Source organism: Herpailurus yagouaroundi, unplaced genomic scaffold (genome assembly GCF_014898765.1).
Source record: "Herpailurus yagouaroundi ecotype Mexico unplaced genomic scaffold, PumYag 77, whole genome shotgun sequence".
Lineage (NCBI taxonomy): Eukaryota > Metazoa > Chordata > Mammalia > Carnivora > Felidae > Herpailurus > Herpailurus yagouaroundi.
This window is the reverse complement of record NW_024412388.1, coordinates 52679030-52693267: the sequence shown is the minus strand read 5'-3', so window position 1 is coordinate 52693267 and position 14238 is coordinate 52679030. Positions and strand designations below refer to the sequence as shown.

The window sequence follows — 14238 nt, the reverse complement described above, 5'->3', positions numbered from 1 at the left end:
ATCCCCCAGCCTACCACACTCCCCTTTTCCAACATACTACAATTTATGCAGACATCTTCATGGACAAGGACATATTTTTAATTTCTTGATCACCTAGCAACTTAGTTCCACCCTAATGATCTCCTCTCATTTAACTTTAATAAATCATAACTTGTTGCTATAGAAAACTCGGGCCCATTAAAGAGAAAGATTTAATGCCATGCTGACACCTCCTCTTACAGAAAGACGAAAAACTGACTCGCTGCACCATATTTCTTCCCAGAAAAGAAAACATTTATAAAAGTTTCCTTGACCACGGAGGGAAGAAACACATGTTTATCACTCTGTTTAATCTCTACAGACTCAGTGACCATGCTGCCGGCGAGGCCCCCAAACTTCCTGTCACGGTGGATGTGATCCTCTGAAAGTAAAATTAGCCCTCCTCAGCTAAGCATGCTCACTGCTTTTCCAATGTGTACACTTCACCAGGGTTGTTATAAATAAATTGCATCTTGATTTAGGACACATCAGCTACCGTTGCTATTTCAGTCCTGCCTTAGCAAGTCTGTGCTTTCCCTGCAAGTAATGTTTACAGGAAAGAAAATGGTAGCACAGGGCCACGCACTTACCGGTCCCAAAGCTCTCCTCCCCACAAAGGGACAGTTTGCTCGCATCCATCAAATTCCCAAAAAACTTCCAGCCAGTTGGGGTCTCATACAAAGCGATCTTTGTAGCATTAGCCACCCTTCAAAGGCATGAAATCAAAGTTACATCACAGCAGGACTGTTAGCTTAGCCACGTGAGGGATGGAAAATAGCAACCGTTATTGTAATCAAGGGTCCCATTTAGCATTGCTCAGAGGTACACATAATTTAAGATTGGTGGAAAATCGTAGGAGAAAACTTGTGCACAATGGACTATTATATGTGGAATCAGAGGAGGGAGTAAAAGAGGAAGGAGAAAGAATTAATTCAGGTCACTAAGTTTAATATTTTAGAAGAAGCAACAGTAGCGAAATGTCCAAGGCTATTTTTTTAGGCTATTTAATGTTTTGGTTAGAGACTGCATCTATACCCATTCCATAAAGAACAAAAGAATGACGTTTTGATGCACTTATAATCACAGAATCATAGAATATTGAGTTTAGGGGGTCACCATTTTACAGAAAAGGAAACAGGGTCTAGGATGTTATGTGACCAGCCCAAGGTCACACAGCCAGGATGACCAATGGCCTGCTATTCAGGTGCCCCGTCAATGCTCCTTTCATTTCACCAGAGGCCCAGAAAGGACAGGGTGCAGTAGGTCTCCCATTTGTAGTGACTTTCCCACACTGTTCCTTGGTCCTCTCTCGCCTCTAACACATCTTTTACTCCTATATATCTGTAGACTATTTAAAACCTTTAAGCGATCTCTTTTTAAAAGATCCCTTTCCCTCTGAAAAGGAAGACTAATCTACATTTCATTCACTGTTTTAATAAGTTCTGCCTTCCAGAATGCTTGCCTTATTACTAGCAAAGTAATGTCATGTTTAGATTCTAACATCTGAGGAAAATTAAATCCATAATTTTGAAAGTGAAAGTACAATAAACCTTTACCTGGGTAATGAGATATTTCCATTGTGGTTCTATGTGTATTATTGATTTTTTCCAAAAATTAGAATTAAGCTGCTCTTGGATGACACAGACGTGATTTCAGGATCTGCTAGGTCTAATTACAACAGCCTGGCCGAGATCAGCTCACAACTTCAGATGCAGGATGTGGAGGCAGAAGCACCAGCCTCTAATTCTAGCTCTGATTTAGCTGTGGGGTCCTCGACAAGACAGCTAACCTCTCTGACCTTCAGGTCCCTCTTCTTTAGGGTAAGGATTGCTGTGGCTCTGTGTAGACTAGAAATCACTCTATGAATATTAGTCATTACCTTCTTCTTAGCTGAAGGGAAGTCAGCACTAATTCTATAACACACACATATGCGTGCACGCACACATACATACACACACACACACACACACACACACACACACACACACACACAGTGGGAAACTACTACATGGCCCAGCTGGGCCAATTAGGAGCCACGGTTCTGGGTTCAAATCCTCACTTGGCCATTTACTAGCTGGGTGACTTTGCGCAAGTTACTTAATTTCTTTGTCCTTTTGTTTTCCCACCTGTAAAGCAGGGCTATAGATAAAATTGACCTCGTGAGGTTGTTCTGAGAATTAAATGACTTCAAACATAAAATACTTAGTGTCTCACACAAGGCAATGTTCAATAAATACTAGTTATTACTATAAGAACCTAGATGTATCCATTCTGCTTTCTTCTCTGACCTTGACCTTTCATTCAATCACTCATTCCTTATCCATTCATTCTGCAAACATTTGCTGGGCATCTAACATGTTCTAATTAACATTCTTCCTAGTCCTCATTTATTATTTCTTATATTTTTCAATTGTTTTAGATGTGATCTCACAAGCCACCTCAAAGCCTTTGTAAATGAGGGGATATGTAATAAATAGATAAACAAATAAGCAAATCAGAGATATCAAGTGTTTATTGTCACTGGGTCCTTTCTTTCTCATAAAAACTGAATTTTCTTTGATTTTCTTTAACTATTTGAGCTTTCTATCTATTTGGATTTGGGATAAATGAACATTTGTTGTGTTTGTGCATGGATGGGCATCCAGCCAGGGATGGATGGGGAATGTTTCTTTATACACTGATCTTATTTCAGATTGCTCTCTCACTCTAACTGTGTGCACACCTGCTAAAGGACAGTGATGATTCTCCAGAACGATGTCTTTGGTACAACGGGGCTGCCATCTGTGCATTTCTTCATTAACATTCAGTGGTTCATTTCCTAAAAAGGTGTCTGTATGGGGGAGTGTGTGGTCTACTATGTGCCAGGCATACTATGGACAGGCAAAGTTTAGGACAGAGAATAAGACAGTCTTTTCTCTGTAGAAGTTTACAGTCTAGCAGGGCAGACAGTCAAGCAAACAAGCTATCAGAACAGGGTGGTAAGTGCTGGAATGGAAGAAGTGCAGTGTAGTAAGGAAGCACAGAGAGGGGGATATCTAATCCAGAAAAAGCCCACCCATTCCTTCATAAAACAAACACTTATATCTGGAATATAAAAACAAAACAAAGAGACTCTTAAATAGAGAGAACAAATTGGCGGTTCCCATAGGGGAGGGTGGTGGGGGGATGGTAAAAGAGGTAAAGGGGATTAAGAGGTACAAGTCACAGAGATGAAAAGTACAGCATAGGGACTATAGTCAGTACTACTATAATAACACTGCATGGTGACAGATGGGGATGACACTTATTGCGGTGAGCATTGAGTAATATACAAAACTGTTCTATCAATGTGTTGCCCACCTGAAACTAACAAAACATTGCATATTAATTATACTTCAATTTTAAAAAATTTAATAAAACAAACATTTAGCACATACTATGCATCAGATGCCCAGGATGCAAGGAAAGGAAGACAGTTCCAGACACAGAAGAGCCTGGTGAGGGCCAAGGGACTGGAGAGACCTACCGGTCCAGTGCCCCACTGGTGGGCATGCTGCGGGCAAAGCCTCGGACCCCAGTTTGCTGGAAATACGGAATGCTGAAGATGTTGGCAGCAATGACAGCCACGGAGTCTGAAGGGTTGACAAAGAACCCGTGCTTGCCCAGAATCATGTTTCGATCCTTTGAGAGATGGGGGATTCAAAGGAAGAGCTTTTAATCAAACTGCTGGAAAAACAATCTTACATGGGGAGGGAGGGAATGGGGAAGGGTAATAAAACTCTAATTTATAAAACTTAAAACCGATACCTTTATTCCTACTGGGTTCTAAACACTGGACTTTGTTTCTAAAGGATCTATACAGTGCCACTGCACCAAAGGCATCCCCATGCCAAAAAACTAAAACTGTTTTCAATTAAGTATATGCACAAACTCCTTCTGAACAAAAACTCTGTTCTTCCTCCAGAGGCCAGCTGACTTTAACCTCCCAGACCTCTTCCAAACTCTGGAATCCATCACCTCTCTCCCAGAGGAGAGAAGAGATCGAAACAAGAGAGAAAATGTTGGCTATTCACATAGTTTGGTAGGTCTACCAGACATCTTTTGAGGAACAAAGCAGACTTCTTCAGGAAAGGGCACCTAAATCACGGTCCCGCCATTGGATACAGGATCCAGCAAAACATGCTGCCACCTTCACTGCTTCCTTGATGCCTGGTATGCAGGAAATACTCAAGTAACTCAGCATATGGAGGAAAAAACTCTCATCACACACTGCTGCAGAAAGATGCATTGCAAAATAGTCTCTCCAGGGATCCTTTTCACTTTTCAAAATTTTCATATGGAGAAATTTGATTTTTAGGAAGTAATGGATTCTAGCTGAATTTAAAGGACAAGAGCAGTAAAAATATTTTTTCAGCTAAGGAAATACATGTAGTGCCTCTCTCTGAGATACCAAGAATACAAAACCACTTAAATCACATCTATCCTTTGTCTGCTATGTATTCACCAATGTAAATAAAACAGCCTGCTTAGTAAAAGTATTAATTGTAGAGGAGGAATAAAAGGTTTATTCTCTCATTATAGTTTTATCATTCAACCAATGAGAATGAACAAATGGATATATTATAAGACCAAAATGCTCTCCAGGGGTTGAATAAACCTAGGATGGGTTTCTAGAACCAGACCAGCTCATGAAGCACCATTCCATCGTAACTGAGCCCTGATCACCCTGCCACTCTTAGAAAATCTGAATGTCTAAAATTAAGCACATGGGTTACATTTCAAGGACTCATTTATGTTCAAGAGGGTCTTCTAACAATTTAGCCCTGACCCTGTGGTGCAATAAGGACTCCTCGACTATCACTCATTCACTGAGCCCACAAGACCTGACAGAAGCAGCCTGCTTCTTCCTCCTTTGTAGGAACAAAGGGTACTGGCCTATACCAGAGTTCACTTCAATGCACTTGTACCCACCCCATCTCCATCAAAAGCAGCCCCAAAGTCGTGCTCTCCTGTCTTCATGGTCTCCACCAGGTCAGCAGCGTAAGTGAGGTTGGGGTCAGGGTGGTGGCCTCCAAAGTCTTCCAGAGGAACACAGTTAACTGCTGAGTTTGCAGGGGCACCGAGTTCTTCGCAGAGGATCTTCTTCACATACGGTCCCACGACTACATAAAATGTGAAATGAAGAATCAGAAAATAGAACTTATTAAAGTATTAGAAGACTGGGGAGGAGATGGAGGTGTTCTAAGGAGAATGGCATGGACAATGAGAACATGAAAACTATATTCAGGGGCCAGTGGAACGGTAAGACTCACTAGGATAGAAGGTTTTGCAAAAAGAAATAATGAGAGATTCAGTTGGAAAAGGTGGGGCTAGTTGATGAAGGAGAATGGGGCAAGGGAGGGAAGTTAACTTCTATGAAGGCCCTACTATAACCCTTTGCAACCATTTTCTCACTCTTTCAGAAACAAAAAAAGCTCACAATGTGGTAGAGCTTAGTGCTTAAGAGCTTGGACTCTGGAATCAGAATGCGTGGATTCAACTCCCAGCTCAGTTAATCACTGACTGTACAACTTTGGTAAAGTTATTTAATCACTGTGTGTCTCCATCTACCCTATCTGCAAAATGAGGATAATAACAGTAGCTACCTAACAGGGCTGGTGTGAGGATTCAATGAGTTAATAAATATGAAGCCCTGAGAACAGTACCTGGCACGTAGGTTATAAATGTTTGCATTATGATTATCACCTCTACTTTATAGATAAGAAAACTGGTCTGAGATGAAGCCATTTGCCCAAACTTACATATCTAGTAGGAGCTGGGATTCAGAGCCCTAATCTCTTAACTGTATCCAGCTATAGGACAAACTGGTTAAAAACACAAACAACAAACCAAAACAATAAGCCAAAACAACAAACCAAAACAACAACAACAACAACAACAACAACAACAAAAAGAGGGGTGCCTGGGTGGCTCAGTTGGTTAAGCGTCCGATTTCAGCCTAGGTCATGATCATGATCTCGTTGTTCCCGAGTTCGAGCCCTGCATTGGGCTCTGTGCTGACACCTCAAAGCCTGGAGCCTGTTTCAGATTCTGTGTGTGTGTGTGTGTGTGTGTGTGTGTGTGTGTGTGTGTGTGTGTGTCTCTCTCTCTATGCCTCTCCCCCACTCATGCTGTATCTCTCTCTGTCTCAAAAATAAATAAAACATTTAAAAAAATGAAGAAGAAAGAAAAACAGAACTACCAACCACAGGAAAAAAACGGTCACATACTTTTATGGTGACATTTTATACAACTACCAAGAACCTTCATCTCTAATATGCTAAGAATGTGTTTTCATCAAGGAAGGTACGGACACCCATAGAAGCCACAGAGGTCAGAACAGTGGAGAATATGCTTCTCCAGTGATTGGGGCCACATGTTAAGGATACTATGGACACACCACAGAAAAAGGTCAAGGCATAAAAGGAGGTGAAGGATATAGAAACTGAGGCGTTAAAGGAATACCTGAATGGCCAGGAGAATGAAGTATACTTCATGACCAGCTTTTCCTACCCCATCTACCAGCACAAGCCCTTTCTTTTTATTTATTTTTTTATTTCAAGTTTTTATTCAAGCTTCAGTTAGTTAACATATAAAGCCTATTCTTAAGCCATTCTCCTCATTTTTCTAACATAACATCTTTTAAGCCTTCATGTCTTTGCTACAGCCATTGCCTCAGCTGGAAATGACTACCCTAGATCCTTCTTTCATGAAAGAGTGGGTTGCCAACTTCTTCCAGGAAACCTTTCTTGATATGGCTAGTCAAGTTATGCCTTCTTCCACACCCCAAAGAGAATACTTGAAATTTTATCTAACCCTCATTTTGTTGGCCTGGCAGTAGTTTTTGACCCATCCCATCTCCCCAGGCATTGCAAGCTCTTTGAAGGAAGTCTTCTGCTGAGTCCCAGCCCACCACCCCCCTATGCACACATGTAGTAGGTACTCAATACATACTTGTTGAATACTTTGAAATGACAGAATAGCTTTTGTCTAAATAAGGAAGTAGACCCATTTGTGACACTCCAGAGGCAAGCTAGAACTCAACAGTAAAGTTCCAGGGATAGAAGATTTCAGCCCACTGAAAGAAGGTTTTTTGTTTTTGTTTTACAGAGAAAGGGGGAAGGAGAGTGAGTGGGGGAGGGGCGGGGGGAAAGGGAAAGAGAATCTTAGGCAGGCTCCATGTCCAGCACAGAGCCCAATGCCAGGCTTGATCTCGTGATCTGAGCAGGAATCAAGAGTTGGATGCTCAACTGACTGCCACAGAAGAAGGTTTTCTGTGGTTTTACAGGGTAACAGGAGGCCCTGAATAAAATCATTGAGAGGGTTCAATCACAGACAGAAAGTTTTCCCCACTAGGGAAAATCCTTCCCACTCAAAGATTCTAAAATTCTAAATTTATTACAAAGCAAATATACAACCTAAGTGCTTGGAATTCCCATATTCCAACATGTGAGACAGTTTCATGGTTCTGATTCACAATGATGGCTGCTATCTCTGCTGACCTGGCCATGCACCCAGAGAGGAAGAAGAGGGAGAGATACCCAACTGTTGTTCTGGAATTTAATCCTCAGCTTGCTCTTGTAGGCTCTGCTCTTCTAAGAAAAGGTACATGTGGGGGCAGCTGAGTAGGGTATGGGACTCACAAGCATGTTTACTTCATCTAGCAAATGATACCTCCCCCTCAGAATAGATGGGGGTGTGCAGGAAGAATGTAAGGTATCTTCTGAGGGGAAGGAAGAGTCCACAAAAACAGTTGCATGTTATTCAAGGCCTGATACTTAATGTGGAAACTCTGACCTTCGCACTACCTTACCATGAGGAATGTCTCTCCTATTTTTGCTGTGTACAGTTAGATTTTCATCTATGTGAATAATGCTCTGAAATGGTTGCAAAATCACTATTTAAAAACCATGAAACATGGGGCGCCTGGGTGGCGCAGTCGGTTAAGCGTCCGACTTCAGCCAGGTCACGATCTCGCGGTCCGTGAGTTCGAGCCCCGCGTCAGGCTCTGGGCTGATGGCTCAGAGCCTGGAGCCTGTTTCTGATTCTGTGTCTCCCTCTCTCTCTGCCCCTCCCCCGTTCATGCTCTGTCTCTCTCTGTCGCAAAAATAAATAAACGTTGAAAAAAAAAATTTTTTTTTTTAAAAATAAAAATAATAAAAAAATAAAAACACCATGAAACAGGGGCGGCTCAGTTGGTTAAGTGTCCAACTTCAGTTCAGGTCATGATCTCACAGTTCATGAGTTCGAGCCCTGCGTCAAGCCCTGTGCTGACAGCTCACAGCCTGAAGCCTGCTTTGGATTCTGTGTCTCCCTCTCTCTGCCCCTCCCTTGCTCACACTCTGTCTCTCTCTCTCTCTCTCTCTCAAGAATAAATAAACATTGGGGCGCCTGGGTGGCGCAGTCGGTTAAGCGTCCGACTTCAGCCAGGTCATGATCTCGCGGTCCGTGAGTTCGAGCCCCGCGTCAGGCTCTGGGCTGATGGCTCGGAGCCTGGAGCCTGTTTCCGATTCTGTGTCTCCCTCTCTCTCTGCCCCTCCCCCGTTCATGCTCTGTCTCTCTCTGTCCCAAAAATAAATTTAAAAAAAACGTTGAAAAAAAAAGAATAAATAAACATTAAAGAAAATCAATAAAAACCGTGAAACAGTCGAGAAAAGGCTTGTTAAAACATCACGATATGCAAGGTAAAAAGCAGCTCCATATCTTTGAGAGAAGGGAAGGGAAGAAAACTGGCTCCTTACCTCCATGCATGGCATCTATACGAATCTTTAGTCGGTTTGGACCAGAAAGCAGTTCCTTCAGTGCGTTGAAATCAAAGATGTTTCTCAGCATTGTAGCATAAGCTTCCACAGAGTCCACAATTTCCACTGTGAGAACAAACAACATTAAAAGATGGGGGAGCCAAACACATGAAGAAATAGTATCCTCTGAAATGATTCTACTGCTGTAAACCCACAATAGCTATGTTAAAAGGACAATTATCGAGGAATGTGTTCCAATGTGCCCGGGCTGTCACATGATCTCTTACTCAGTACCAACCATTTTCCTGAGAGGTAAATGTTATTAGTTCTATTTTATAGACAAGAAGGTGAGAAAGCTTAAACTCTGAAAGGCTGAGTAACTTGCCCACACAGCTGGGATGGGGCACACAAGAGATTTGGACAGGGGTTTGCCTGGCTAGAAGCTCAGCTCTGCTGCCACACTGACTCTTTGCCCATCACCATGAGAAGTGTATTTTGGTGTCATAAATAACAGAAAATGTAAGGCCCACTTTTCTTTCCTTTTTCTAGGCCCACTGCCATAAGACTTATTAATGGTAAAAAGCAGAAAAAAATTTTTTTAACAAACCACTTTTCACACGCGCTGCTAAAGGAGTAAGACAAATATAAGAACTTAGTCTCGCCGCCCTCGTTGGATGTCAGGGCACATCTGAACATTTTCAAAATATTAAGAGTTTAAGAAATTTCCTACTGGTGTTTTCCAAGCCCTAAGAATGTCTTCAAGATGTTCCAAGGCACCGTTTTAATCTTTGTTAGGACGCGACTGCCAGCTCTCGATGGGTAGGTTCAAACAAAGAAATGTTTGCCATAAAATGGCAATCCAGAGGAGAGAGCACATGCTGGAACAGTCAAAACGTAAGTCGCGTTACTAACCACCTCACCCTTGTTGTGTTGATATGAACAATGTTACAAACCTTTACTCCAACAATTATTAATACCTTGGCATTCTACCCCTGCGGCCTATGCAGGGAGTTTCAATTTAGCCCCCTGAATGGCTTACTTTGATTTCACTGAATATTAAGGCAGGAAAAATGAAGAATCAAAGCCCAGGCTTTGGAATCCTTCACACCTGAGTCTGAATCTGGTTTGCTACTCACTCACTATAGGACCTTGAGCCTGAGATGTAAGCTCTTCTCAACTTTTGTTTCCTCATATGGAAAAAGTGAATACAGATAGTGCTGCCTTCACAGGGCTCTCTAAGAATAAAGTGGGATAATGCTTGTTGAGAGTTTGGCACGTAACAAAAGCTCAATTAAAGTCAGCTATGAATGTAATCTTACAGGTCTTCTAGTCAAGGCTATTCATTTAATAGGTATGGAAGGCAAGGCCTAGAAAGTTGGAAATGCTGCACCCAAAGTCACACGGCTGATTCCTGGCAGGGCCCAGAGAGCCCAGGTCTCTAGGCTCCTAGACCCAATTCCAGACCTGCTAAACAATGCATGCAAAGCTTAGTGACCACAGTCTTTCCAAAACTGAAGATCTACTTTATTAAAACTTGGAAAGTCCAACTGCTCAAGGTGGAAATAGGGGGGCAACAGGGGAGGAAAGTCAACATGCCTGTGAATGGTTTGAACTTGTTTTCCAGGTCAAACTGCTGCTTTCCCAGAACTCCAAGGTCTATTTTCAGGTCAGGGCAAATTGCATATTCTTCAATTGTCTTGCTGATTTGGAAGATTTTATCAGTTATTGCTTCTGGAGCAGGACCTGGAAATCAAACAGCGAACCATAGGGTCATTTGGTGGGACTGACATGAAAATACAAAGAACACAGAGCTCGTCAACTCTTCTTCACTCACACATTTGCCATTTCATCATTTAGACAGCAAAGTATCAAAACTGTCTAAAAGAAAAATACCATGTTAATGATGATTTGTTCATGGCTTCTCATATTCAGGGACGACAGGATGAGAAGCATTCCACTTTCACCAAAATGAAACAAAGAACCTCCTTGTTAAGGATCAGAACCAGAACACTGCCCTTCCAAGGCCTTGGTTATTGGTTTATCCTAATGAACATAAATGGACTATCCTTCAAAATGACAGCAAACTCACCTCCATTGGAAATATTAAATTTGATTCCAAAATCTCCATTGGGCCCTCCTGGGTTGTGGCTGGCTGTCAGAATGATCCCACCAATGGCTTTGATCTTTCTAATGATGCAGGATACAGCAGGGGTAGAGAGGATCCCATTCTGCCCAATAACCAAGCGACCAATCTAAGAGAAGAAATCCAGACACACACTTTAACACCAATAAACCCAGAACTACTGCACAGAAACAACAGAATAGGCAGAGGAACAAAGAAGTGAACCAGAAAAGATGTTCTTTAATGAACATCCACAGCTTGGATTACTATTATTTTATTACAAAGTAGAATACCGTGTTGAATAACATTATTATTGAGGTAGAATCAGCATTGCTGAACAAGGCCATCCCTTCAGATAGTTTTTGGGGACTTTATAGTTTTAAAATAGTATATGGTCTGGGGGAGCTATAAGGCTCTGGCAAGAAAACACAGAGTATTTGAAACACAGTCTTTCCAGACCAGGTTCATAATTTTCCCTGAAACATTGTTAGAAAACCCACATTTTTATCCAGTTCAATCATACTTTGAAACCACACTGGGGGAGGATATAAATTTAGCTAGTTAAAGAAATCCTACCCAAAGAGAAGCCTTTTTTGTAAACTAAAAAAAAAAAAAAAATTTTAAGTAAAAAGGGCAAGCTTTACATTGAAGAGTTTTACAAAATCTGTCTCATAAATTTATCTTTCCTGTCAAGACTTGATTTTGATATGGTGGTCTCCCCAAAGCAGGATACACCTACCTATGTGAGGGTGTATGTGGATTGCCTGCTGACCCTAAGGCAGAAGGTGCTGGGGGTTATTACTGAGTAAACCGGCCAGAACCACCCACAGGGAAGGGCTACAGGTGGCACTTCACTGCATTCTTAACTTGCCTTCCCTTATCTCTCACAGATGCTATCAGCATGGCTCCTAAATCTTCCTTCACTAAAATGTAATTTATATTTGTTTCAACATGACCCACGTTGGGAAAGAAGGAAGAAGTTCTATCAGTTCCTTGAACATACTTGGAGAAAATGCAGCCACTACATAAATAGATTTATAAAGTGAGGAGTCTGTGCCCTCCTTCCATTCTCCCTTCTGAGAGAAGGGACAGGAATGTTTTTGAATTTTCCATTTGTTATTTCTTTTGGCCCCACCTAAATAAACATGCTTGAAGAAATGACTTATGGTGGAAGATGTGTCTGATGATACCTGGAATCCCTGGTAAAGTTTGTCTGGGACTGTTACCTTTGCCACACTATAAGTTACTGAAAACTTGACTGCCTTATCACCAACCCCTCCACTGTCAACCACCTCCCAGGAAGTAGCCTGGCTCTCATTTGTCCATCTCAGAACAGTTTTTGTTACACTAATACATTTGTTATGCCCTGCCTCCCTCAGGAAGTGGTAATGACCAGGGTAGGTGCTATAACTAGTCTCCTCCATAGACTAGAGGGACCAGCAGATGGTGTGAAATCAATATTAATGATTATCACTGGGCGCAGAGTGCTTTCTAAAAACCCATGGCATTTTCAATTAATTCCCATATATGTTCCCTAGTACCGTTGTGTAGATGAAGAAGCTGAGATCCAGAGTTATGATGCTGCCCATTTGTCGATTCTTCCATCCATCCAAAAGCAATCATAACAAGTGCTTATGGAAAGGTGGTATGAGAGGCACTGTGATAGACGACAGGACACGGTCACATGGCAAATTAGTGGCCATAGCTGGGAGAAGCACTGAAACCTGCCTCAATACAGAGAGAAGAGTAACAACTCACCCTTCTAGCACTTTCCAGGTGTGGTTCTGATAAAGTGAGAGTTTATGGTGGAGTAGTTGTGTAATTTTAACAGGAGGGCCTTAATTAAGAAAGGCAATTTAATCAGTCAGAGTGGCTGGTGGAGTTATCTAGAAATTGTACTTGCGCATCAAGCATACTGACTTTTACTAGGGGTTTATATGTATCTTGTGTGGAAAGGGAGACTGATAAATGAATCTTAAGCTGTACCACCCAGGTCACCCCTTATTCTACCATTCTGTATGGTAAGATCTGCAGTCAGTAATGGTCCAAGACTGAGGGGATAATACCAGGGGTAAGAGTAGGAAAGTCAAGAGACAGAAAGGAGGTCTGCAGTACCTTCTTTCTCTTGAGCCCAAGAAGAGGTAGGGCTGGTCAAAGTCTCTCCTTCCAGAGAAGACCCTCTCCTGTGAATCACCCTCAGGAATATTAATCCTCAACCCTATACTGAGGAGATATCACCCACCTTCCTTTAACAATGTCTAGAGCATTGCAACAGCTCCTGACTCAATCCCCCCTTTCTCTCTCCCACCTGTACCTCCCTTACTCTGCTCTGGCTGAATCCATCCTTCCAACTCAGGACGACCTAGTTCATCTGTTTTAAACCATAGTTCTTACTATGTCCTGCCTCTACTCAAAAACCTTCCCTGTAGAATACAATCCAGAAATTCCAATTCTAACTATTGACACAAAAGAAAGCAAGGACTGAAACAGACAACTTGCACACCCATGTTCATTGCAGGATTAATCACAATAGCCAAAGGCCCATCAACAAATGATGGTATATGCATATACAAAATATGGTATATACATATAATGGAATATTATTCAGCCTGAAAAAGGAAAGAAATTCTGACACATGCCACAATATGGATGAACCTTGAAAACACTATATACTAAGTAAAATAGGCCAGACACATATAGACAAGTATTGGATGATTCGATTTACATGAGGTACTTAGACGAGGCAAACTCATAGGCAGAAAGTAGAACAGAGGTTGCCAGGGGCTGAGGGAGGGGAAATGGGAAGTTATTGTTTAGTGGGTATAATGTTTCAGATGGGATGAGAAAAAAGTTCTGGAAAAGGATAATGGTGACGGTTGCAGAATATTGTGAGTGTAATTAATACCACTGAAGTGTGCACTTAAAAATGGTTGATACACTAAATTCTGTGTTATGTATACTTTACCACAAAAAATAAAAAATTTTAAAAACAGGGGCGCCTGGGTGGCTCAGTCGGTTGAGTGTCCGGCTTCGGCTCAGGTCAGGATCTCACGGTCCGTGAGTTCAAGCCCCGCGTCAGGCTCTGGGCTGATGGCTCAGAGCCTGGAGCCTGCTTCCGATTCTGTGTCTCCCTCTCTCTCTGCCCCTCCCCCATTCATGCTCTGTCTCTCTCTGTCCCCAAAATAAATAATCATTAAAAATTTTAAAAACAGGGCGCCTGGGTGGCGCAGTCGGTTAAGCCTCCGACTTCAGCCAGGTCATGATCTCACAGTCCGGGAGTTCGAGCCCCGCATCGGGCTCTGGGCTGATGGCTCAGAGCCTGGAGCCTGTTTCCGATTC

At 42.1% G+C, this 14238-nt stretch overlaps 1 protein-coding gene across 2 annotated transcripts in view; it reads right to left on the bottom strand.

Moving 5' to 3' along the window:
- PGM1 (phosphoglucomutase 1) overlaps nucleotides 1-14238 on the bottom strand; it is a 66634-nt gene that overhangs the window by 20605 nt on the left and 31791 nt on the right. For both annotated transcript variants that reach the window (XM_040470486.1, XM_040470485.1), the window contains exons 2-7: nucleotides 10867-11029; nucleotides 10374-10520; nucleotides 8778-8903; nucleotides 4969-5159; nucleotides 3524-3678; nucleotides 609-724 (exon numbers count right to left, since the gene is read on the bottom strand). In XM_040470486.1, coding sequence (XP_040326420.1) covers nucleotides 609-724; nucleotides 3524-3678; nucleotides 4969-5159; nucleotides 8778-8903; nucleotides 10374-10520; nucleotides 10867-11029 — 898 coding nt within the window. The remainder of the gene's footprint in view (nucleotides 1-608; nucleotides 725-3523; nucleotides 3679-4968; nucleotides 5160-8777; nucleotides 8904-10373; nucleotides 10521-10866; nucleotides 11030-14238) is intronic.